This window comes from Anabas testudineus, chromosome 15 (assembly GCF_900324465.2).
Source record: "Anabas testudineus chromosome 15, fAnaTes1.2, whole genome shotgun sequence".
NCBI classification, from domain to species: Eukaryota; Metazoa; Chordata; class Actinopteri; order Anabantiformes; family Anabantidae; genus Anabas; species Anabas testudineus.
In genome coordinates, this window is record NC_046624.1 from 307460 (window position 1) to 331792 (window position 24333).

Here is a 24333-nt window from a genome sequence, read left to right on the forward strand (position 1 = left end):
GTACCACTTGCGCTTTCACCTTCCACATCTTTTCTATCTCTTCTTTCAGCCCTTGGTACTTCTCGATGTTCTCGTGCTCCTTCTTCCTGATGTTGCTATTACTTGGGATTGCTACATCTATCACTACAGCCTTGTTTTCCTGTTTGTCCACCACTACTATGTCGTGTTGGTTGGCCTTCAACAGTTTCTCGGTCTGTATCTGAAAGTCCCACAGGATCTTAGCTCTGTCATTCTCAACCACCTTTGGAGGTGCGTCCCATTTTGACTTTGGGACTTCCAGCCTGTACTCGGCACAGATGTTCCTGTACACTATGTGTAACCACTTGGTCATGTATGCCCTGCCTGCTAGCATCTGGCATCCCGCTGTTATGTGCTGGATTGTTTCAGGGGTATCTTTGAACAGCTTGCACAAGCCTGGTGCCTGAGGTATTGACTAAGCACACCATCAGTTGGGGCCATCTTCCTGATGAACTAGTCTCCATTAATATATATATATATATATATACACATATATATACATATATATATACATATATACATATACATTCCCTCCAGGTGTTTCTGAACGTTTGACCACCAACTCTTGAACGTTTGTGCCAAATTTAAAAAAGTTCTCCCTTCAATTCTCATTCATGAGAAATTGTCTTCACACTGGAGGCATTATTTATGTGAATAAACTTCCTCAGCTGCACCGCTCTCACCACATACAGTACTGTGTAAAAGTCTTAGGCACCATTTGCTTTGTTGCTTTGTTGCTTTTATGAACGATGACCACAATTTCTTTCTTTTTTTAAGCTTAGAAATACGAAAAGTAGTTTCTTGGCTTCTCTCCTTCCATAAAAAATAAATATTTTTGGTCAACCTTTTTCAGGCTGCAGAAGGACCAACCATCCACATGAAGCTGCCAGATGCTGAACCATGTCCTTGTTGGACTTCTGATCTCTCATAGAAGATTCTCTGGGAAACATCTCATCAGATCTTCCACTTCTGTTTTTGTCCTTGACCTCTCCAGATTCCTTTACAGGAATCTGTAAATTTAATATTTAATATTTGTCACTTTAGCCAACATATGCTGTTTATTCTGATATTTTTGTGTTTTTTATCACTGTGAACATATTTCCTATGTACACTAGCTGTATTCTAATCAAGTGACTACAATATAAATAGGTATATAGTTATAATAGCACTGGCAAACCACAGAAAAAATGAATGGTGCCTAAGACTTTTGCACAGTACTGTATGTTTTAGAGCAGAATCCAAAATCTGTGTATTCAAACCATCTGTAGAAATGCTAATGAACTTTTTACATCTCAATTCAGCACCTAGTCAGTAAGTCAGTGGTTGTATGTAACTGTGCATAAGTATAGATGGTACCTGTCCTTTGGCAAACCCACAGAGAAGTCGTGAGCAATCGTGGTTGATGCTGAGGGCAGAGACGGCTCCAAACTCTGCCCCAGTCGTCTTGGTTCCCAAACACAGTCGCAGAGCCTGATTGGTATCTTAAGAAGAAAAGGAACATGTAATGCATTAAACAGGTGTACAGCAACAATTGTATCCGTAGTTCTTAACTCAAAAGGGTAACAAAAAAAAAATCAAAAAGCACATCAGTAGCTAAGCACAACACAAAGGCAGAAAAAAAGATGAGTGCAAGAGCAAATCATACAACTGAGCATGCTCCAAAGTAGCCCAGCCAAACAAACAGACATGAGCCAGTCACGTTGGACACAAGATGAACAACATTAATAATGAAGGACCCATCCCACAGAAGTGTTCATACCTTTTCCTGCACAGGCATCATTATGTCAGCATTATAAAGAGACATGGGTCAGCTTTGCTTATAGCTCACCCCCCTCACACATGAAAACAGTGATTGTATATCTGCTTAAGTATTGAGAGAACCATTAACTGCAGTCACTGAGCTGGTACTGACAACTTCTGAATCTTACTTTAAATGTTGTAGCAGCTTATCTACAAAAAAATATATATACATTTTTAGATTTAGAAGATTTAGGCTCTGATTCACTCTTGGCTTCAGATCAAACACCTATTATTGATACTGGACGTGCTACTGATATGATGGCTGCTAGTTCCTCTCTTACAAAGACATTGAACAGGCTGTTTTCAACTGTATCAGATGCCTACATTTGCATTCTGACGACTTTGAATTGCAGATGTGTGAATTTTGCTAAAATGGCATTATAGTCAAGTGATTTTAGACTGACATCACTAATGTCTTATTGGATATCCAAAATGGAATCTTGAATGATGGAGTCCTGTCCACCTATTTGATGTTAAATTGGACTGTCATAGTAGTTACATCTCTGGGGAAGTGAACATCTGGCACTGTGTAGACACTGACCCTTCCATACCTACAGCTTATATTTGACGCAGAAGCATACATTGGCCTTAATATCATTACAACTGTTGCTAAAACTCTACCTACGAATGCCAGTGTGATTTTTTTGCTGGCTATGTCCTACCACAGGTATTTCTGCTGTTGCTCCTTTTGCTTTTACTCTTTCTACCTTAACGGTTACTATACTGCCTCTGTAACTACTACTCACTGCTACTAACACCTATAATAAATACAATTTAACTTTTTCTCTTTGTTTGGTGATTGAAAACTAGATTTATTATTTTGTAGATGACTAAATTTAAAACAACCTTGCAAATGCTGCAGATAATTTATAGATATACTATATGATACACCACTGTTTGTGCTGCTGTGATAATATATTTATAATGGATTTGAATTTGTGAACAGTGCTGCTGATATATTCAGAACCTGACTGCATTTTTTTGTGACTCAGTAAAGTAATAAACTAATGTAACACTGCACCGCTTTGTATCATAACCTGTTGAACATGGCAAACCTGATGTCCCGCCCTAGACAAATAATACATACCCAATTAGAGAAGTTCAAACACAAAAAAGGCCCAAACAAAAGCATACACTGACGTAATCAGTGTAACCCAGTAGTGTCACTGTGATAAGGTGGCAGCGAGGTCCAGATACGGGGGCGAGCAGGGCGCTGATACCGGACAGGAGATAAAGAGGGTGGTAACTGGTGCCTACAGGTCTCGATCACCTGAGTCAATAAAACCACATCCTGCCAAACCAGCTCACATTGATTTGGTTCTTTAACTCTGTAGATCAGCAAAAGGTAAGAGCTACTAAGCTGCTATATTCACATAATTTCACTTTTGTAAAGTAGGCATTCAAGGTCCTACCATGTTTACTAATGAGAGCTGATGTAGCTGATGTTTCAAGTTTCATGTTTGGTTTTATATTAGTTGTATGGAACCTTTCGACTGTATTTGGCAGTTTATTGGTCATTTTGTCTTCTATTTCTCGATTTAGCCAAAGTCATGCAAGTGTGGTCAAAGAGTCAGTCATCGAATGTTATTTTAGTTTCTGATTTAGTTAGTTTATTTGCTATTTTTGTGGATCTTCATTTAACTTCTGCCATAAGTAGTTCCTGAACCCCCTCCGCTCCCAAATAATACATTAATATATTTAAGATTCTACTGAAAAAAACTGAAAAGGAAGCAATTGAGCTCAAAACAACACGACCAAATGAACAAAACTATTAATAAGATCAATACATCACCATGTAGTGCATTATATAATCACAATTAAGGTTAAAAAGTGCACCCAAATATATACAGTGGCAAGACATTTTTATGGAATTTCATGATTTTCTGCATTAATTTTTCATAAAATGTGATCTGATATCCATCTAAGTTGAGAGTATTAACAAATATAAAGTGCCCTTTGGATAATGAACTCAAAAGCCAATTGGAGTCAAGTGTTAGCATAAAAACCATAAATACAAAAAAAAAATAGTTTGGAGGTGTGGGCTAGAGCTACTTAAACTGACAAACACACTTAAACTTTTTGAGTTTACTTCACACAAGGAGACGCCTATGTGAGCCACGCCTAATCAAAAGTAGCTTTCAGAGGATCTACGGTCAAGAATTGTTGATTTACATAAAGCTGGAAAGGATTACAAAGTGATGTGAGCAATTCACTGATCTACAGTTATGCAAACAATCTACAAATGGAAGCATTTTGGGACTGTGGCTACACTACCAAGAAGTGGGCAGCCAGTCAAAATGTCTCAGTAAAGACATATATGATCCAAACATTTTTTGTGTTATTATATTAGGCACATTATATGTGTTAATCCTCATATACGCATATACATACATATACATACATATAATACAATAAATACATCAATAAAGCTACATTTACACACATCATCAGCACTGACATTTCCAAGTGACACCTGAATTAGGAATTTTAAGATGTTGACAAACCACATGCAGATAAAGGAGCGATGGCTTTATCTATTCACAACCAGACATGGAACTCTTGAGAAAAGTGTGAGCTAGTAACACAAACCTCAGCTATAGTGGTGGTTACATGAGTAGAGAACACCTAGTGTGATCAGAGAATGTTTGTGTTAAAAAGAGAAAAGGAGAGAGCAGGAAAGTAGTGAGAACTGGTGATGCTCTGAATAAGTGATGTGTAAAATAATCACCACCATCATTAATGTTGTTGCAGATTTATAAGAAACACTGGTTTAATAGGCAGCCTTTCTGTCTAAATAAGAGCCCACTGAAACTTGCTATTTATATTTTTTCTCTATGGTCCTTCCTCAATGACCTACTTCCTATGCAGAGCAACTCGGGAGATCAGACTTTAGTTATGGTCACCAAACCAGAAATGCAACATTGTATATTAATCAGCAAAGCATGGATCACTGGGCCTGACTAGTGATCTACTACTAGCTGCTTTGCTTCAGAGATGCTGAATTCAGTTAATGATTCTGTCTTGTCTCCAGTTCACAGCCAGTCTCTTCCTCCGGCTCTCTACACCTCATCCACAATGGTTCACCGCAAGTGCTGTGTTGAGATTAACAACAACTCTGGCAGCCTCACTCTGGTCAACCCAAGGTTATACTTGTGTACTTGTCTTTTCACTGAAGGTAGCGAGGGTAAATATTGTATTTAACCTGGCTTAGGCAAGTAGTATTTTGTTACTACAAAGACAATAATGCAAATGTGGAAGGACAGGAACATGCTGTAGAGTTGCTGCAAAGCTGAAAGAATTGTATTTTTATGACTTCTAGTCAAAGATTTACCTCAGAGAATAGTATTAATTAATAAACAATCAAATGTGAATTGAAGCATGGACTCCCAACTGTTCCCATATCTCATACTGCAAAAGCACTGTGCCTCTGTGGCCACCGTGCACAAAGCCAGTTCCATACTGAAATGTCTTAATGGGCTGCACAGATCTCTAACCTCCTCCACAACCTTTAGAAAAAAATGGAATGCGAGCTAACTAAGATTCTTGTAGCTGAATGGTATGACCCTTTATCAATTCACAAGAAGGTCAGGGGAAAGATTCAGCTGTAGTGCGTTTTAATTTGTTAATTTGTCATTACTATTGTTTGGTTCAGAAAACTGGCCGTTTTTTTACTCCTTGTGTTTTTAAGGAGACTAACATAGATGTAAAATCTGTGATATGATTGAGACAAAAAATTCTGTAAGACCCGTCTTTATCATGTTTTGTCTCTTTGTCCAGGGTGTTCACTGAGAGCGGCCACTGTGAGGTCCCTCTGCCACCCCTGGTGGCTCCTTGTTCCACTGCCAGCGCACTCTTCAACAAGACCACCGGAGCTGCGACCGGAGCTGTTGGTGTCTTTACCTATGATCTGTTCAATGCCTCCCTGAACGACTACAGCCACATCATAGCTGTCATGTACTCCGTGCCCTACGACCGAAGCCTATACTCCAACTGGTACGCCGTGGGGATCTTTGCCAGAGGAAACAACTGTGACTACGATCTGTACGACATTATGTATAATGGGGCTGAAAATAATTTTGCAAGAGCAAAAGGAGACGGCTCCTGCATTTCATATGAGGGTGATTTTGCTATCATCAGTGCCTCCATGTCAGAATCAGGCGAAGCAGTCCTGAGAGTGGATGTCAATGATACTGGAATGTATTAAATCAAAGGAAGCAGTTTCATATTTCTGCTATAAGCCATGAGAGATGACCACAGCTCTTTTAATAAAATATTGTAACATAAACGTGATAACTAGGTAAAGTGTGGCTCGTTAATTGATACACTAATGAATAATAAAAAACAGGATCGTTGTGTGTCCATCTAATCACGTCCTCTTTGTATTTGTCCATCAACAGATACATTACAGTTTTCTTACAAACAGTGCTAATGCAGGTCTAATCTGCTGTAATTACTAAACTAATAGTAACTTAAAGAGATCTGGTTGATATGGGACTGTTCCTAGATATTTAGAGGGAATTTGTGTTATCATCATATTGTTACTATATAAATTTTATTAAACACACACACACACACACATATATAAATGTGTATAACTGAATTATTCTGATATTATCCCTGTTGTCTTTGACTCCTCTAAATGTGTCACAGTTTTCAAAACACAGTATTGTGTTTTTCCATTATACACTTATCTACAAAAAACATAAATAATAGTAAAGCAGCTTACAAAATATGTAGCTCTGCATCAAGAAAACATAGTCTGGCTTACAGCTTTATTTACTGTATAAAAATTACTATAATGTTAGTGTCAGTGTAAATCCGTTGTGGAAGGAAGGCCTAAGTAGAATTTAGGCTCCTCATCTTCAAGATACTACTGGGGTGGCTGTGGCTCAATAGGTAGAGCAGTTGACTGCCAATCGCAGGATTGGTGGTTTGATTCCCGGCTGCCACGTCACATGCCAAAGTGTCCTTGGGCAAGATACTGAACCCCTAGTTGCCCCTGGTGAGTCAGGTCAGCTGCATAGCAGCTCTGCCATCGGTGTGTGAATGTGTGTGTGCTTGTGTGTGTGAATGGGTGAATGAGATGCAGTGTAAAGCGCTTTGAGTACCAGCTAGGTAGAAAAGCGCTACATAGGTGCAGACCATTTACCATTTACATTAAACGTCACAAATGTATTTTTAATGCAAGGTGATAAGCAGCTAAAGCATTGAGTCACAAAATAAGCACCAGCCAAGAGTTTTAGTAAATAGGCTAGATTATTTTTTGTATTCTACACATAATTACACAGTTTTGCTATATGATATCCACCCATGATTTGTCCAACAAAATACACATTCTTTTGTCAGCTAGCATTAACCCCCTTTTTGTGCACAAAATGCATGTATATCCAAAATAAATGGTTGTCAATTTTTTAGTTGTAAAGGTTACAGAAATTAGCTTGGTGTCATTGCAAAGGAAACACCGAAGCTGATTATATATAATTTTTTTTTTGCATTTGATTGAAAAATTATCGGAGGAGGTTTGGTGTGGCGAAGTGTAGATCAAAATCCTTCCAAAATATGTCAAAAAAAGGGATATGTCCAGGCAGACACCAAAATTTTATTACATGCCTATAAAGAACACAATAAAAAAAGGCTTCTGGCTTTATAACCACATTAGTCCTGAAAAGGGAAAGTTGACAGTTTTAAGGGTTTTTCTCTTACATGGTTTTTTGGACTAAAGGCTTGGTACCATCTTAGTCTCTGAAATCTGTGCAGCACTTTAAGATTCAATAACTGTGGCCTTACAGACATCAGAAAGTTATAAATGACTGTGTTGCTGAGCATGTACTCTTGTTACATTTCTCATCCTGTAGATGTGTCTGTGTCTGGGTGTAACACCCCTCTGGGAGCCACTGCCACAGTGCTCTGCTCCTCATATCATGTTTTTTTAAATACTGTGGATATAACAGCCAGAAATTGAAAGGCTAAAATAAAGAATTTATTACAATTTAGGTCCTGCCTTTTAGAGAGGTTTGTAGTGTTCAGTTGATTTTAAAGTGCATTGCCCTCACCAAACACCATGTTAACTTAAACTCTGCTAGATATAGGCATATCTCCTACCTGTTGAACAAATATGGTTTCACCTGTGCCAGTTACCAGGTACACGCTTTGTCTATTTGAGAATGACTGGCCAAAACCCATATGACCATACACTAAACTATTCATGTATGTTCCTCACTGGCTGAAGTGTACGTGTTTGTATACAGTGCATCCAGAAAGTTTTCACAGCACCTAACTTTTTCCACATTTTGTTATGTTACAGCCTTATTCCAAAATGTATTAAATTATTTTCCTCAAAATTCTACAAAAAAATACTAGATAATGTCAAAGTGATAGTTTGGCAAATTTTATTAAAAACAAAAAATCACATGTACGTAAGTATTCACAACCTTTGCTCAATACTTTGTTGAACCAAATACAGCCTCAAGTCTTTTTGAGTATGATGCTACAAGCTTGGCACACCTATTTTTGGTTTCTCCTATTCTTCTTTGCAGTACCTCTTAAGGTCCATCAGGTGCTATGGAGTTCCACAGGGATCTGTGCTTGGACCGATTCTTTTCACGTTATATATGTCCCCTTTAGGCAATATTATTAGGAAACACTCTATAAATTTCCATTGTTATGCAGATGATACCCAGCTATATTTATCTATGAAACCAGGAGAAACTAATCAATTAGTCAAACTTCAGGAATGCTTAAAAGACATAAAGACCTGGATGTCCTCCAATTTCCTTCTCCTAAATCCGGACAAGACAGAGGTTATACTGTTTGGGCCTAAAAATCTCAGAGACACTATGTCTAAACACATTCTCACCATTGATGACTTAGTTCTGGCCTCAAGTAATACTGTAAGAAACCTCGGAGTTATCTTTGATCAGGATATCTCCTTCACTTCATACATCAAAGAAATCTCTAGAACTGCCTTTTTTCACCTAATAAACATTGCTAAAATTAGGAGCATCCTGTCCCAAAGTGATGCTGAAAAACTAGTCCATGCATTTGTTACTTCCAGACTGGACTATTGTAATTCCTTATTAATGGGATGTCCCAATAACTCATTAAAGAGCCTCCAGTTAATCCAAAATGCTGCAGCCAGAGTTCTGACTGGAATTAGCAAGAGAGATCATATTTCTCCAACGTTAGCTTCTCTCCATTGGCTCCCTGTTAAATCCAGAATTGAATTTAAAATTCTTCTCCAAACTTATAAATCCCTTAATAATCAGGCTCCATCTTATCTTAAAGACCTCATAGTTCCTTATCTTCCAAGCAGAACTCTCCGTTCTCAGACTGCAGGTTTACTTGTGGTTCCTAGAGTTTCCAAATGTAGAATGGGAGGCAGAGCCTTTAGCTACCAAGCCCCTCTCCTGTGGAACCAGCTCCCAGTTCAGGTTCGGGAGGCAGACACCGTCTCTACATTTAAGACTAGACTTAAAACTTTCCTTTTTTGTTAAGCTTATAGTTAGAGATGGATCAGGTGACTCTGAACCATCTCTTAGTTATGCTGATATAGGTTATTCTGCTGGGGGACCTCTACTGATAAACTGAGCTCCTCTCCTCTCTCCTTTCTCCTGTATCAATGCAAATGCCACCATTGCATGTCATTAACTTTGTGTCTTCTCTCTCTTTTAGTTGTGTTTCCTCCTCTCTGTCTCCCTCTCTCTGTACTTTTCTGCAGGTATCCTCGGCCTGGAGCTGTACATCTCCAGAATCCAGTTCATCTGCCCAATGTTCTTGCTGCTTGTTGTTGTCTTTATTGCCTGCTGTTCTTTTCTCTCTTCTCTTTCCACTCACCCCAACCGGTCGAGGCAGATGGCCGCCCACTATGAGCCTGGTTCTGCTGGAGGTTTCTTCCTCTAAAGGGAGTTTTTCCTCCTCAAGCCTAAAGCTTGCTCAAATGGGATTGTTGGGTTTTCTCTATAATTTTTTGTATAAATATTTTCTTTAAGGTCTTAAACCTTACACTGTAAAGTGCCTTGAGATAACTTCTGTTTTAAATTGGCGCTATACAAATAAAATTTAATTGAAAATTGAATTGAATTGAATTGAATTGAATTGAATTGAATTGAACTGAATTGAATTGAGGTTGGATGAGGAGCGCTGGTGCACAGCCATTTTCAGATCTCTCCAGAGATGTTTAATAGAGTTCAAGTCTGGGCTCTGGCTGGGCCACTCAAGGACATTCACAGAATTGTCCCGCAGCCACTCCCTTATTTTTAGTTGAGTGCTTAGGGTCGTTGTCCTGTTGAAAGATGAACCATCGCCCCCATCTGAGGTCCAGAGCGCTCTGGAACTGGTTTTTATCAAGGATGTCTCTGTACATTGTTGCTTCAATCTTTCCTCTGATCCTGACTAGTCTCCCTAATCCTGCCGCTAAAAACATACCCACAACATGATGCTGCCACCACAATGCTTCACTGTAGGGTTAGTATTGGGCAGGTGTTGAGCAGTGCCTGGGTTCCTACAGAAGTGACGCCTGACATTCAGAGTTTCTCATGGTCTCATGAGAGTCCTTCAGGTACATTTTGGCAAACTTCTACTGAGAATTGGTTTCCGTCTGGCCACTCTACCATACCGGCCTGATTGGTGGAGTGCTGTAGAGAATGTTCTTCTTCTGGAACATTCTCCTTTCTCCACAGAGAAACGCTGGAGAGTGACCATTGGGTTCTTGGTCACCTCCCTAACTAAGGCCTTTTTCTCCCTAATGCTCAGATTGGGTAATACTTATGCACATGTGTTTTTTTTTTTTATAAAATTACAAAAATTGCAAAAAAAAAAAAAAAAAAACATTTTCCATTTTGAAGTAAGTAAGTAAGTAAGTAAGTAAGGCATGTCATAAATACTACTACTAACACTCAAATATCCTTCTCAGCATAAAGGGGACTCACCAAAGATCAGAGCCAGACCATGAGATGTTCCCACAGCAATCAGACCCGACACTGTCTGAACATAAAAAATAAAGGTTATTGATTAGAGGAAGTTATGAAAAGCCAGAAACACAAGACCAGAAAACAACATCAAAAAATTTTATTATTGTCAGCTCTCTTTCTCTCCTGCCCCTTTCTTACTGTTTTCACTGTTGAGTACAGAATTCTGTAGAAATGCTGTGCTTGCTTTAAAAAAAATCTCCCAACTTTACTTTCTGTTCTAATGTGTGAAATGTAAAATCTTTTTTTATTACCGGCAGTTGATAACATAATCATATCCTTCTTAATTAAAACTGTATAGAATCAACTAATATTTTTATTAACATTTACTATCTAACATCTTTGGCATTTCCAAAAAGAATTATAACCTAGTAAATTACAGCTCTTTAATTACTAAATAATTACTTAGTAATTGTTTCACAGTTTAAATGAAATAACTGCAATATTACTAGTTTGAAATTTAAATATAATTATCAGGTAGTCTGTCCAAAATTGAGGCTAAATTACAATACTAAACAATTGTATATAAAAGTTTGAATTATGTAATTACCTAGAAATGTGCATAGTATTATAACATTATTTAAACTTATTTACTTCCAAAATATCCAAAATGACAAAAACAATCACTTTTACTAGTAATTACCCAATAATTAGCAACCAAGTGAGACTCAGAAATTTACCTGAAATACTATAATATTAGTAATATTAGCAATATTCCAAAGTATATGGTAGATAAACATTTATATTTCAAACTGAGTCCTGCAGACATTTGTGTTGCTCAATAAATACAAAAGTGTGTAGTACTGTGAAATCAAAAAACTGAAGGCCCATGACATGATGCACAGCATTATTTTAGCATATAGATACAGTGAGGGAAAAAATTATTTGAACCCCAGCTGATTTTGTAAGTTTGCCCACTAACAAAGAAATGATCAGTCTATAATTTCAATGGTAGGTGTATTTGAACAGTGAGACACAACAATGACAAAAAAAGTCCAGAAAAATGCGTTTCAAAAAGAGTTATAAATTAATTTGCATTTCCACGAAGGAAAGAAGTATTTGATCCCTTCGAAAAACGTGCTTTAGTACTTGGTGGCAAAACCTTTGTTGGCAATCACAGAGGTCAGCCGTTTCTTGTAGTTGGCCACAAGGTTTGCACACATCTCAGGGGGGATTTTGGCCCACTCCTCTTTGCAGATCCTCTCCAATGTTTGGCAACTCGAACCTTCAGCTCCCTCCACAGATTTTCTATGGGATTAAGGTCTGGAGACTGACTAGGCCACTCCATGACCTTAATATGCTTCTTCTTGAGCCAGTCATTTGTTGCCTTGGCCGTGTGTTTTGGATCATTGTCATGCTGGAGTACCCAACCACGACCCTTTTCAATGCCCTGACTGAGGGAAGGAGGTTCTCACCCAACATTTGACGGTACATGGCCCCATCCATCCTCCCTTTGATGCGGTGCAATTGTCCTGTCCCCTTGGCAGAAAAACACCCCCAAAGCATAATGTTTCCACCTCCATATTTGACAGTGGGGATGGTGTTTTTGGAGTCATAGGCAGCCTTCCTCCTCCTCCAAACACAGCGAGTTGAGTTGATGCCAAAGAGCTCGATTTTGGTCTTATCTGACCACAACACTTTCACCCAGTCTTCCTCTGAATCAGTCAGATGTTCAGTGGCAAACTTCAAACGGGCCTGTAGATGGGCTTTCTTGAGCAGGGGGACCTTGCGGGCACAGCAGGATTTCAGTCCTTCACGGCGTAGTGTGTTACCAACTGTTTTTTTGGTGACTATGGTCCCAGCTGCCTTGAGATCATTGACAAGTTCCTCCCGAGTGGTTCTTGGCTGATTCCTCACCGTTCTCATTATCATTGAAACTCCACGAGGTGAGATCTTGCATGGAGCTCCAGACCAAGGGAGATTGGCAGTTAATTTATGTTTCTTCCATTTGCGAATAATTGCACCAACTGTTGTCACCTTCTCACCCAGCTGCTTGGCGATGGTCTTGTAGCCCATTCCAGCCTTGTGTAGGTCCACAATCTTGTCCCTGACATCCTTGGAAAGCTCTTTGGTCTTGGCCATGGTGAAGAGTTTGGAATCTGGATTGATTGATTGCTTCTGTGGACAGGTCTCTTTTATACAGGTAACGAGCTGAGAGGGCTGCCAATGTCAGCTCGTTACCTGTATAAGATCCACCTGGGAGCTAGAGATCTTGCTGACGGATAGGGGATCAAATACTTATTTCCTTCATGGAAATGCAAATTAATTTATAACTCTTTTTGAAACGCATTTTTCTGGATTTTTTTTGTCATTGTTGTGTCTCACTGTTCAAATAAACCTACCATTGAAATTATAGACTGATCATTTCTTTGTTAGTGGGCAAACTTACAAAATCAGCTGGGGTTCAAATAATTTTTTCCCTCACTGTACATCACAACTACTAATTTTCTAACAGTGTACACAACTAGTACCGACTTCCTAATATTGTGGTAACTACATTACAATAGGCAAGTGCTGCAGGAAATGTGGATGCAATCATATCAGACATACAAATGCCCAAACAACTTTTTGAAGAACCACACAGCAGTGCAGCGTGAACATCAGCTGTGGCCGGATAGCCCTGTGGCACCTCTGACTACTTTAGCCACAGCTAAATGCAGTTACTGGTATTTCATTTAAACTGTGTTTAAGAATTACTACATAATTATTTAGTAATTACTAGGTTACCAAAAGGACTAGTTTTTAATGTCAGAACGTAACATTGGTTGTTCTAAAATGAAGTATTTAAACTTGAAATGATAAATTAAATTAATGGAATTCTGACAGTTCACTCAATAAAATATAAAAATTTTTAAAGAAAAAGAACTAGTTAATTAGGAGCATGCAGGGTTTGAGACTTTTTGCAGTTTTGACACATTATAGAAGCTTTCTGTGCCCACCCCCAGGTACTTAATACAGTTAAAGTGGGAGCAGCTGTACCAGATGTTGTCTTGTACTGATTTTGATTCAACTGACAACTAATGTTAACGTTTTCTACTGCATCCTATTAAGGGCTGTGACAGACTAAGCTGATGGTCGGCCTCTCAAGACAACTGATTGGCTGTTCAGCTTTGCAAATCTCTGCGTGATAGGAGAAATGGACACCAGAGCTATCATAAATGTATAAAAAGAGCTGGATACAGCTCTGCCTTTCAGCCATTCAACATTACAATGATAAGAAGGGACCTATGGTCAACCTAATGGTTGACAGGATACCTCCAGCTAGAGTCAAGGTTGGGTTTTACTCTTTTTACAATCTATGGAAGTTTTATGTGGGTAAGACCTTTCCAAAGCTCTAAAAAGTCACTTTGATCTTTATGATGACACCACGAAAGTCTATGGAGTAAGTGGGAGTGCAAAGACTGGGACCAAACATTTGCAGTGGGCGGCATAATACAAAAGCAAACCCAGAAGCCAGAAAACTTTAGCTTGTTAGTGCCACACAAGCAGCTTGCAGTCAAGTAGGTGGCAGCCATGATTCTTTTAGTGGAGAGTTATTTTTCTCTCAGGATTGGTGGTTTGATTTCCGGCTGCCATGTCACATGCCAAAGTGTCCTTGGGCAAGATACTGAACCCCAAATATCCCCCGGTGAGTCAGGTCAGCTGCATAGCAGCTCTGCCATCGGTGTGTGAGTGTGTGTGTCTGTGTGAATGTGTGAATGAGACACAGTGTAAAGTGCTTTGAATACCAGCTAGGTAGAAAAGCGCTATATAAGTGCAGACCATTTACTATCTTCTGATGATAAACACAAACCATTACACATTCTACATCATGTGGCCATGTTAAGTGACATTGCCAAATGTGGTGTTAGCAAATGCCTATAAACTGATCATCTCTCTGCGTTCAGCTAAATTGCAGTTAAACAAACTAACACTTACTATAGCAGTTGGCAGTCCAGCATCCACTTTGTCCTGAGTGAAAGACACACGTTTTGTTATGCTTCAAAATCGCCTTAAATGCATTATTCTGCTGGAACAAATGGACAATTCTCAAGCTACTACTAAAGTGAAGATATCTATAAGATAACTAAGAAATATGTCTTCTGGTATAATGAAGGACAAAATAACACTAATTGCATCTATATCTTGAGGTAACTTCAACAGCATGCCTACAACATCCCTAACAACAATTACACATTAGCGCTCATTAGTTTTAAAATGGTTTATCCTTTCATCTTAAAAACTAATGCAGTCCTTTCTCTCTGTGTGTGTGTGTGTGTGTGTGTCTTACAGCAGCAGAGACTATCTGTGCAGAGATGCCTTTCAGCAGGCTATGTCGAAGAACAGACCCATGAACTGTTGCATTCAGATCCACTGTCCTCCTCTTTCTTCACACAGATCAAACACACAAAGAAAGGAGACAATTTCCATTTTATTACCTTATACATGCAAAGTCAAGAGATAAATCCAAAACAAGTTGCTGTGTGTGTTTGTGTTGCTTGTTTCACATTTCTTCAGAACTAGTTAGAAAAAAAAGTATGTGCACCCTTTGGTATTACGTGGAGTTTTGCATGAATTGGTCATAAAATGTGATCTGGTCTTCATCTAAGTCACAACAATAGAAAAACACAGTCTGCTTAAAATAATAGTACACAAACATTATATGTTTTCATGTTTTTATTGAACATAACATGTAAACATTAACAGTGCAGGGTGGAAAAAGTATGTGAACCTTTGGACTTAATAACTGGTTGACCCTTCTTTGGCAGCAATAACCTCAACCAAACGTTTCCTGTAGTTGCAAGTCAGACCTGCACAACGATCTGGAATAATTTTGGACCACTCCTCTTCACAAAACTGTTTCAGTGTAGCAATATTCTTGGGATGTCTGGTGTGAATGGCTCTCTTAAGGTCATGTCACAGCATTTCAATCTGGTTGAGGTCAGGACTCTGACTGGGCCACTCCAGAAGGTGTATTTTGTTCTGTTGAAGCCATTCTTTTGTTGAATTACTTGTATGCTTCAGATCATTGTCCTGTTGCATCACCCATCCTCTGTGGAGCTTCAGTTGGCGGACAGATTGTCTTACATTTTCTTGCAAAATGGCTTGATAAACTCTGGAATTCATTTCTCCATCAATGACAACAATCCGTCCAGGCCCTGAGGCAGCAAAGCAGCCCCAAACCATGATGCTCCCTCCGCCATGTTTTACAGTGGGGATGAGGTGTGCTGTGCCTTTTTTTCTCCACACACAGCACTCAATTTTGGTTTCATCTGTCCACAGAATATTTTGCCAGTAGTGCTGTGGAACATCCAGGTGCTCTTTTGCAAACTTCAAACATGCTGCAATATTTCTTTTGGACAGCAATGGCTTCCTCCGTGGTGTCCTCCCATGTACTCCATTCTTGTTTGATGTTTTTCTTATTTTAGATGTGTCAACAAAAATGTTAGCATGTGCCAGAGATTTCTGTAAGTCTTTAGGTGACACTCTAGGATGCTTCTTTCCCTCATTAAGCATTCTGCGCTGTGCTCTTGCAGTCATCTTTACAGGACGACCACGCCTAGGGAGAGTGGCAACAGTGCTGAACTTTCTCCATTTGTAGACAGTCTGTCTTACCGTGGACACATCGACATCAAGGCTTTTGGAGATACCTTTGTAACCCTTTCCAGCTTCATGAAAGTCAACAATTCTTGATTGTAGGTCTTCTGAGAACTTTTTTCTGCGAGGCATGGTTCACATCAGGCAGTGCTTCTTGAAACCAGTAAACCCAAAACTGGTGTGTGTTTTTAAAGGGCAGAACAGCTTTCAGCAACACATCCAATATCATCACACTGATTGGACTCAAGGTTGGCTCACTCCTGGCTCCAATTAGCTCTTGGAGAACTGCACTGTGAATGTTTACATGTTATGTTCAATAAAAACATGAAAACATAAAATGTTTGTGTACTATTATTTTCAGCAGACTGTGTTTGTGTATTGTTGTGAGTTTGATGAAGACCGGAGCACATTTCATGACCAATTCATGCAAAACGCCACGTAATTGCCATTGTATTTGTGTTGGCCAATTCTTGTTCTGGAGCAGCAACACCTATATAGATGTGAACCTTGTTTACACATGGTCAGATATATCATCAACTGAAGTTTGCTGTATTTTAACACTGAGATGGCATGAAAATTATTAATAACTCAATAACAGAATTTAATATTTTCAATATGCCATGTGCTGACTTGTGTTTAGACAAGTCAGCAATTTCAATCCTACTCATTTAATGTGTGACATGTATTAGTTTTATGTAGTAATTATATTTAAATTGCTTTAAAAAGAGCCTGTGAGAGCCTGTGAGAGCCTGTGATCTACAGTGTCAAGCTCCTGTATGATTTGAAGGGCACAAGGAGTGCATGTGTGTGTGCATGTGTGCCCATGCCGTTTGAGGTGTGCTGGGTCTCCGCTATCAGAGCTGGCCAGAGAGGATGTGTCGCAGGAGTGAGCATCCATGTTGTCTGTGTTTAGCATGCAGGTGTCCTCCAGCACAAACGGCTCCTCTTCATCCTCCAGCTGCACACAAACAGGACAACAAATGAATCAGCTATGAGGAACTACAAGGATAATGTCAGCTAACTAAATTCAGCAGTTTTGCTTGTTTTCACAATGAAGAAACACAAACTGATTCTGGCGAAAAGGGGATGGGGTACTTATGAGAGTCGCCACATCATCAGGAAAGCCTTCTACAGCTGTAGGAAAATAATACTACAAAAGTTAATTTCTTTATTCAAAAACAAGTATAAAAACCTCATAGTGCGAGTGATAAAAGTATGTCAACCCTTGGAATTAATAACTGGTTGTTATTGGTGTTAATTGGGTTAAGGTCTTAGCCAGTTCCAATGATGCCTTCAAATCTTTGGCTGTCACTGAGCTTTGTTTCTTTACCTCAATGATGAGTGCTTGTGGTGCTCTTGGGGTTATTTTGACTGGCCACCCACTTCTTTGTAGAGTAGCCACAGTCCCAAAGGGTCTCTATTTGTAGATTGTTTGCCAACTGTAGACTGGAGAATTTCTAAAGTCTTTGAAATCACTGTGTATCCCTTTCCAGGGTTTACTTACTTTTTCCACTCGTAGCTGTGAGGTATTTAAAGTTGTTCTCAATAAAAACAAGAAAGATCAGAATTTCTTTTGTGTTAATACTTTATTACTTTATCATATTTGTTAATACTCTTGACTTAGATGACGATCAGATAATGCTTCATGACAAATTAATGCAGAACATGAAATCAAATCCAAAAGGTTCACAATTTTTCCTGCCACTCTACATTGTAACACATTAAGTCCTGATGTTCAGGGCCTGTAGCGCTTTCCTTCAGGGCTGTTGCTCTTTAAGGACATGAGATGCTGTAAGTAGATGAGAAGAAACTGAAGCTGATGGCTTCTATAAGCTAAAAGGAGAGCAGTAGATCTGGTGAGCTGTTCTACAGAATTTCCTTAAGCTAACAGGAAGTGATGAGTTTGCCTACTAGCAAACTAAAAAATGAGCAGAGGTTTACATAAAGTCTGCAGCTGAGAAAAATAAGGGCCCCTCACTATACTATATAATGTCTACATTAATCAAGATGTTTTACCTGATGATGAGCAAAAGTGAAGGCTCTTTGATTTTGAAGTACCCGTAAGTAACATATATTTGTGTATTAATAGCTGAACAGAGGCACGTCCTCTATGCCTGTCCACCATCACAGGGGTGTTAATGTTGTTGCTATGGTGTGGTTGGAAAAGTGTGCATAAACATATACTTGACCTCATTGAGGATACTCTCCAGTGTGGGAGGTGTGTCCACTTGGGGAATGTCAAACTCCTTATCATCGATCTGAGAACAGAAGTTGAACATAAACAGAGGGTTAGAAAGCAGGATCAGTTTCTTTGTGTGTCCTTTAGTGGATACATATTTAAATCTCCTACATCTGTCCCACTGTCCTCCATGTGTTTTATCCTGAATTAATGCAAGACTCAGGACTGTGCAAGTGCCACTTAGCTCACCGTCCACCCAATACACACTGATTCATATTCTAGCCTGTGAGCTTCCTCTGAGCTGTGATTCAGATTCAGATTCATCCATGCTTCTGTTCTTCTAACTGTGCATAGGCTTATCCAGTTGGAATGGTTTAGAAAACTGTGAGACACAAGAGTGTTGGAGCTGGTCTAATCAAGTCAAAACACAGATGAATGTTCATGTGCTTCAAATCCAGGGCTACTTGGACTGTCCACAGCATCAGTGCACTGACTGCACATGTGCCAGACAAGTTAAATAGATTCTTGTGTGTTATTCTGTTTATTTCAAAGTCTTTGACCTTTTAATATTAATTGCCTTTAAGCTTGTCCCTCTTCCATCAGGGCTTGGAAAGAACTGTTAACTCTCAGTGGCTCAGAATCGTAAAAACTATTTCAGATGTGTCTTTCCCGTCTTGCAAGTATTAGAATCATAGATGGCAATATTACTGCCTCTGCTAAAAGTAGCTTATGGGCCAGTATTTCAGACTGGCTTAAAAGCAACCCAACAATCTGTCCGTCCATTCAGATTGAAATATCGGAGCAAACAGAAGTTTGCTTTATGGTCCAGCAGGTGGTGCTCCTAAAATGTAACGAGTCAATCATCTTGGCCTATTTCTGACTTCCTACATTCAACACACTCATTTTCAGGACATACAGCCCACTGGCACTGTCTCAGGAGAAATTTGGATATCTTACTTTGAGGAAACCACAATTTCTGAAAAGGTGATTAATGTGTATCCTTAACAGTAAACCATAGGTGAGCAAAGAACTGAAAGTGCTGCTTGATAAGAAGACACTGCTTTTCAAGCAGTTCCAAGCAGGGCCCCAAATGTGAAATCTACAAGGCCTGATAACAAACTGCTCTACAGAAGATAAAATCAGCTCAACTTGGGATAATATCAGATACACTGATTATTCAAACATTAAATAACTGAATGTCTACACTCAGATTTGAGTTTTGCCTGTTCAGATGGAATTCATAGTACCAACATAAAACCAGAGAACTGTCTATGGGTAAAAAAACAAGCAATTGTGCTGAGAAAGCTGGAACATCAGTTAGAGCCTTTACACAAACACTGGCCACATCCAGTACAACCATCTGAATTGTCCTGAAGAAGAAAGAAACCACTGGTGTACTAACAGCTGTTGAATGGGTAGAGTACAGAAGACAACAGCACTTGACAACAGAAACATTGTAAAGAACAACTCTAAAGTTAGTGACATCAACAACAACCTCCAGAGGGCAGGAGTGAAGGTATCACAATCTACTGTTCGCAGAAAACTTCATGAACAAAAGTACAGAGGCTACACAAGAAGATGCAAATCACTCATTAGCAAGAAGAATAAGAAGACAAGGCTGGAATTTGCAAAAAAAAACACAGAAATTAGCCTAAAAGGTCTGGGACATAGCTTTATGGACTGATGAGATTCATCTTGATGGAAAGGCTAAAGGAGAAAGGCAGGATCTGCTCATGACCCCAAACATACAATCTCATCAGTGAAACACAATGGAGGTAATGTCATAGCTTGAGCTGCCCAATAATGCAACCCCCAACAGCAAACAACAAGAAAGGGGCTGCAAAGAAAGCCTGGAAAAGCATCACAAAAGAAAAATGCAAAAGTTTGGAGATGTCAATGGTCACTGGCAGTTTTAGGGCTACAGTACTTACGAAGCTCTTTGTTTTTGTAGATTTTTATATAATATAAATCTGCTATCATTTTTGAGAGTGTGTCAGACAATGCTGCAGAGTTTTTTTCCATATATATATATCTGATATAGTTTTTGTTAATTGACTGATTACACCACATTTTATTAGCACTTAAGCAGCCTTGTTAAAACAACAGTGTATTGGCTGCCACATACAGTCAGGGAAAAATATTTCTGAACCCCAGCTGATTTTGTAAGTTTGCCCACTAACAAAGAAATGATCAGTCTATAATTTCAATGGTAGGTTTATTTGAACAGTGAGAGACACAACAATAACAAAAAACCCAGAAAAATGCATTTCACCACTTGCCTCCTGAATATTGTTCCCACACAGCTTTCAAATGAAGTACTACCTTCAATCTCTTTGATTATAAATAGTAGTCTTACTAATGAAACTGAGCCTTTGAGTCTCAAATATGGTATATTAAAGCTTCTTCTTAAAAAGCCCAACTTTAATAAACAAATAAATAAGAACAAATAAAGAAATTGTTTTAAGTCGTCTTAAAGATCAGGCTGGCATCCAGGGTAGTGTCCTTGACTGGTATTATACTGTAATTAACAGACACTGCCTTTTGTGTTAAAATTGTGAGTTTTCCTCTTCTATTGCCCCCTTTACTTGTGGAATACCTCAGGGTTCAATTATAATGCCAATTTTATTTGCTATATATAAACTTTCTCTTGGCTATATTTTTTGCAAACATAACATCTTAAGTCACCGTTACACTTGTGACATGCCAATACACCTCCTTTTGAAGAAGATTCTATCTTGAATTGCCCACAAGAGGTAAAATGCTGGATGGCAAATAAATTATTTATCAAGACAATAATACAGTATATAAGTGATTGTCTTCAGTCACCATAATGCTCAATCAGTGTAACCAGCTACTTAGGGCCACTAACATCTATTCTTAATGCTCATGCCAAGAATAATGGTGTCATTTGTGATTCAGCATTGAAATTAGACTAACATATGAACTGCAGTGAAATGAGGAACACTGAGTCCACTGTATGTCTGTAAGCTGAAGACTGTCACCATTGCATTAAATGCCTCTTCCTGCAACTTACTATAGGTAGGAATTGGCCTCTCCTCATTGTCTCATCTTTAATTGGTACATAATGCCACTGAAAGACTCCTAACTGGTACGAGTAAAAGAAAAAGCATTACCCCTGTACTAGCATCTCTGGACTTGTTAAATACAGTATTGATTTTAAGGTTACTTTATTTATTTTCCATGCATGGGTTGGCACCTGGATACATTAAAAGAACTTCTCTGAGCCCACTCTACATCTGGGCCTCTTAGATCCTTACAACAGCTGTTCCTAGTTGTTTTATAATCAAGGCTAGTATGGAAGAGAGATCTTACATTTGCAGTGGCTGCACCAAAACTTAGGAGCGCTGTTCCTTTTCAGTGTGATGTTCTCCCTCTACTGACACCTTTAGGAAATATCTCAACACATACTTGTCTTGATTGTATGGCCTTTGATTGTGCTTATTGGTCTTACTGATAGAGCTTTGGTCACCTCTGATTGTTTTTAAAGGTGCTCTATGTATCTCAATTTAACATAAAATAATGTGACAAATCAATGACTGTAAACTACAATTATGTTGAGCAGTGCCCTCCTGTGCATTTGAGAGATGAGACACAGCGGAAAGTAACGGTACCTGAACACACCACGCATGGAAAGTAGCACCATTCATTTGTACGTTTGCTACACTGACATTAAATTTTATTAAATTTATGGAAAGCAAACCTTATATGAATATTTTACTGTTTGAGGCAAAGCTGTAGAGCTAACATTTACAGCGGTGAGCTAGCTACATGGTAAACACTTTATCACGTGACAGTGATACAGAGTAACCGGCTAGTTTGTCCACTATGGTACTGATACAAGTCCGAATAGAAACAGTGGTTTTAACTGAAGACAGTTTCAATCAGTAAAGCTAGCAATAGATAGTATCCATAATATATGAGCACAGAAATGTCACTTTAAAATCCCTGCAGTCTTCCAGCAGCCAGCTTCGAGTGTCAGACATGCGCAGCTGGGCTCACTGGGACCTGACATGAGCTAATGTTGTGCTAGTTATGGATCATGCTTTAATTTCTGCCACAAAGAAAACTATGTTGTGAAACCGACTTCAGCACTGGAATAAATAGTCTCTCACCGCGTCCACCTCCATCAGGTTGAGCTGGGAGGAGGCAGAGACGAGGCTGCCAGCGTCCGGTGACTCCGACATCTCTGGGTTTACATGGACTGAGAAGCTCTGCTCTGGTCTGCCTCTGCCAGCCTCTGACAGGAACTACATTAACTACTCCTTCCGGTTGAAATTTCAGAATAAGATCTCTTACGCAGACCCTACAGGACTTCTTTTTTTTTTTTTTTTTACTAAAGAATTCTAATATATTGTACAAATATTTTACAATCATAATAGCAATATAAATCTAATGACAGAGTTTCAGTAGGGCTCCACACTACTGAATTTAGCTGTTTCTGTTTAATGACATTGCAAATAGTGAGAGACTTAAGTAGAGCTGGGCAAGACCTTCCCAAGCAATACTCTGTGGAGCAGCTCAGGAAAAGTCAGTTTGCAACACCCAGGTGAGGAAGCAAGTGAAATAAACAGAGAGGCATATTGTAGTGGCTGGGTAAAAATCCTTTTTAAACCATCAGTGAGCAGAGATATGTAGGTGTGTAATAGACGCTTATGGTAAGGTGCATAACATAAGTCAACAAAAATTAGATGAGTTGGATGCTTTGCATTGACAGCAAGTTGGACATCTGTTTTTATAGTGGCCCTAAGGTGCTTCTGTACTACTCAATTCAAAACACATCCATTCATTATCCTAACCACTTTTTCTTTTAAAGAGATGCTGAAGCTGTCATAGGACAAAAGGTATGGTACACTGGACAGGTCGCCAGTCTCTCACTGGCTGACTGGACTGATATAAAGAGAGAGATTACAAGTCACAATTTGGACAAGTTAGAGTCACCAATAACGTTAACCCCTAACCTGACTGCATGTCTTTGGACTGCAGACATGTCTACGTATGTATGTCATCATCAGCAAACTCCACACAGAAACACACACGGCTTTCCAGTAGATTCAATGCAGGTCCTCTTGGCTGCGAGGCGACAGTGGTAAAACCATCACAGCATCCAAACCACATCGTAAAACTTTGCTAAATACATCTCATAAAACCTTTTACTAAAAACACATTTTAGAAAACACAGCAAAATGATAATGCAACATAAACATTAAATATGAACACAAAACATCCACAACCTTTAACAAGAGAAGTGATTTAGGTGACAGATGGGTAGATAAGCAAGGAGTGATATTTTTGGGCTAAAATCATTGTTAATCGTCATCCACCCTTCTGTCACTGATATTTCAAAGTTACATAAAAATCATACTGTAGGTATTGTGCTTTCTGAAATGTTTTTATGTTTTCTGAAGTTATGCTGATTTATTTTTAGTTGTTGTGCTTTCTAAAATGTGTTTGCCCCTCAGAGCCACCTTAGAAATCTAGAAATCTCTTTAGTGATATTTAAAGTGGTACACCCCTTGGTTTAGCAAATACCAAGTAACATGCTGTGTATCTTTACACACCACATCATTCTGGAGACCACAGTGTTCACATCAGCATATTTTCACACAGTAAGTTAAGTTAGTGGTTTAAAAATTGGCATTAAATCATTCCTGAATTTGCTTATTTAGAACGCAGCTGCAAACTTTCATCAAAGTTGTGATCAAAAGGAATACTATAAACACAGGCAAATGTACGTAGAGTGACATGGGTAATTGTCAGTGAAAGAAGGAGCAG

At 38.9% G+C, this 24333-nt stretch overlaps 2 protein-coding genes across 3 annotated transcripts in view; one reads left to right on the forward strand and one right to left on the reverse strand.

The window, feature by feature from the left end:
- vps8 (VPS8 subunit of CORVET complex) overlaps positions 1–22785 on the reverse strand; it is a 46739-nt gene extending 23954 nt beyond the window's left edge. For both annotated transcript variants that reach the window (XM_026355186.1, XM_026355184.1), the window contains exons 1-7: positions 22674–22785; positions 18551–18619; positions 17189–17319; positions 15055–15151; positions 14703–14735; positions 10746–10800; positions 1375–1499 (exon numbers count right to left, since the gene is read on the reverse strand). In XM_026355186.1, the coding sequence (XP_026210971.1) occupies positions 1375–1499; positions 10746–10800; positions 14703–14735; positions 15055–15151; positions 17189–17319; positions 18551–18619; positions 22674–22745 (582 nt within the window). In that variant the 5' untranslated portion in view covers positions 22746–22785. The remainder of the gene's footprint in view (positions 1–1374; positions 1500–10745; positions 10801–14702; positions 14736–15054; positions 15152–17188; positions 17320–18550; positions 18620–22673) is intronic.
- On the forward strand, positions 2980–6215 carry LOC113158883 (DELTA-sagatoxin-Srs1a-like). The gene is made up of 3 exons (XM_026355187.1): positions 2980–3163; positions 4850–4961; positions 5596–6215. The coding sequence occupies exons 2-3, from the start codon at positions 4894–4896 to the stop codon at positions 6020–6022; spliced, it is 495 nt and encodes a 164-aa protein (XP_026210972.1). The 5' UTR covers positions 2980–3163; positions 4850–4893; the 3' UTR covers positions 6023–6215.
- Positions 22786–24333: the final 1548 nt, after the last annotated feature.

Excerpts from the sequence above, each read along its gene's own strand:
- LOC113158883 (XM_026355187.1), top strand. The coding sequence starts at position 4,894 with ATGGTTCACCGCAAGTGCTGTGTTGAGATTAACAACAACTCTGGCAGC. Across the intron at positions 4,962-5,595 it reads CTCACTCTGGTCAACCCAAG|GGTGTTCACTGAGAGCGGCC; the intron begins GTTATACTTGTG and ends CTCTTTGTCCAG.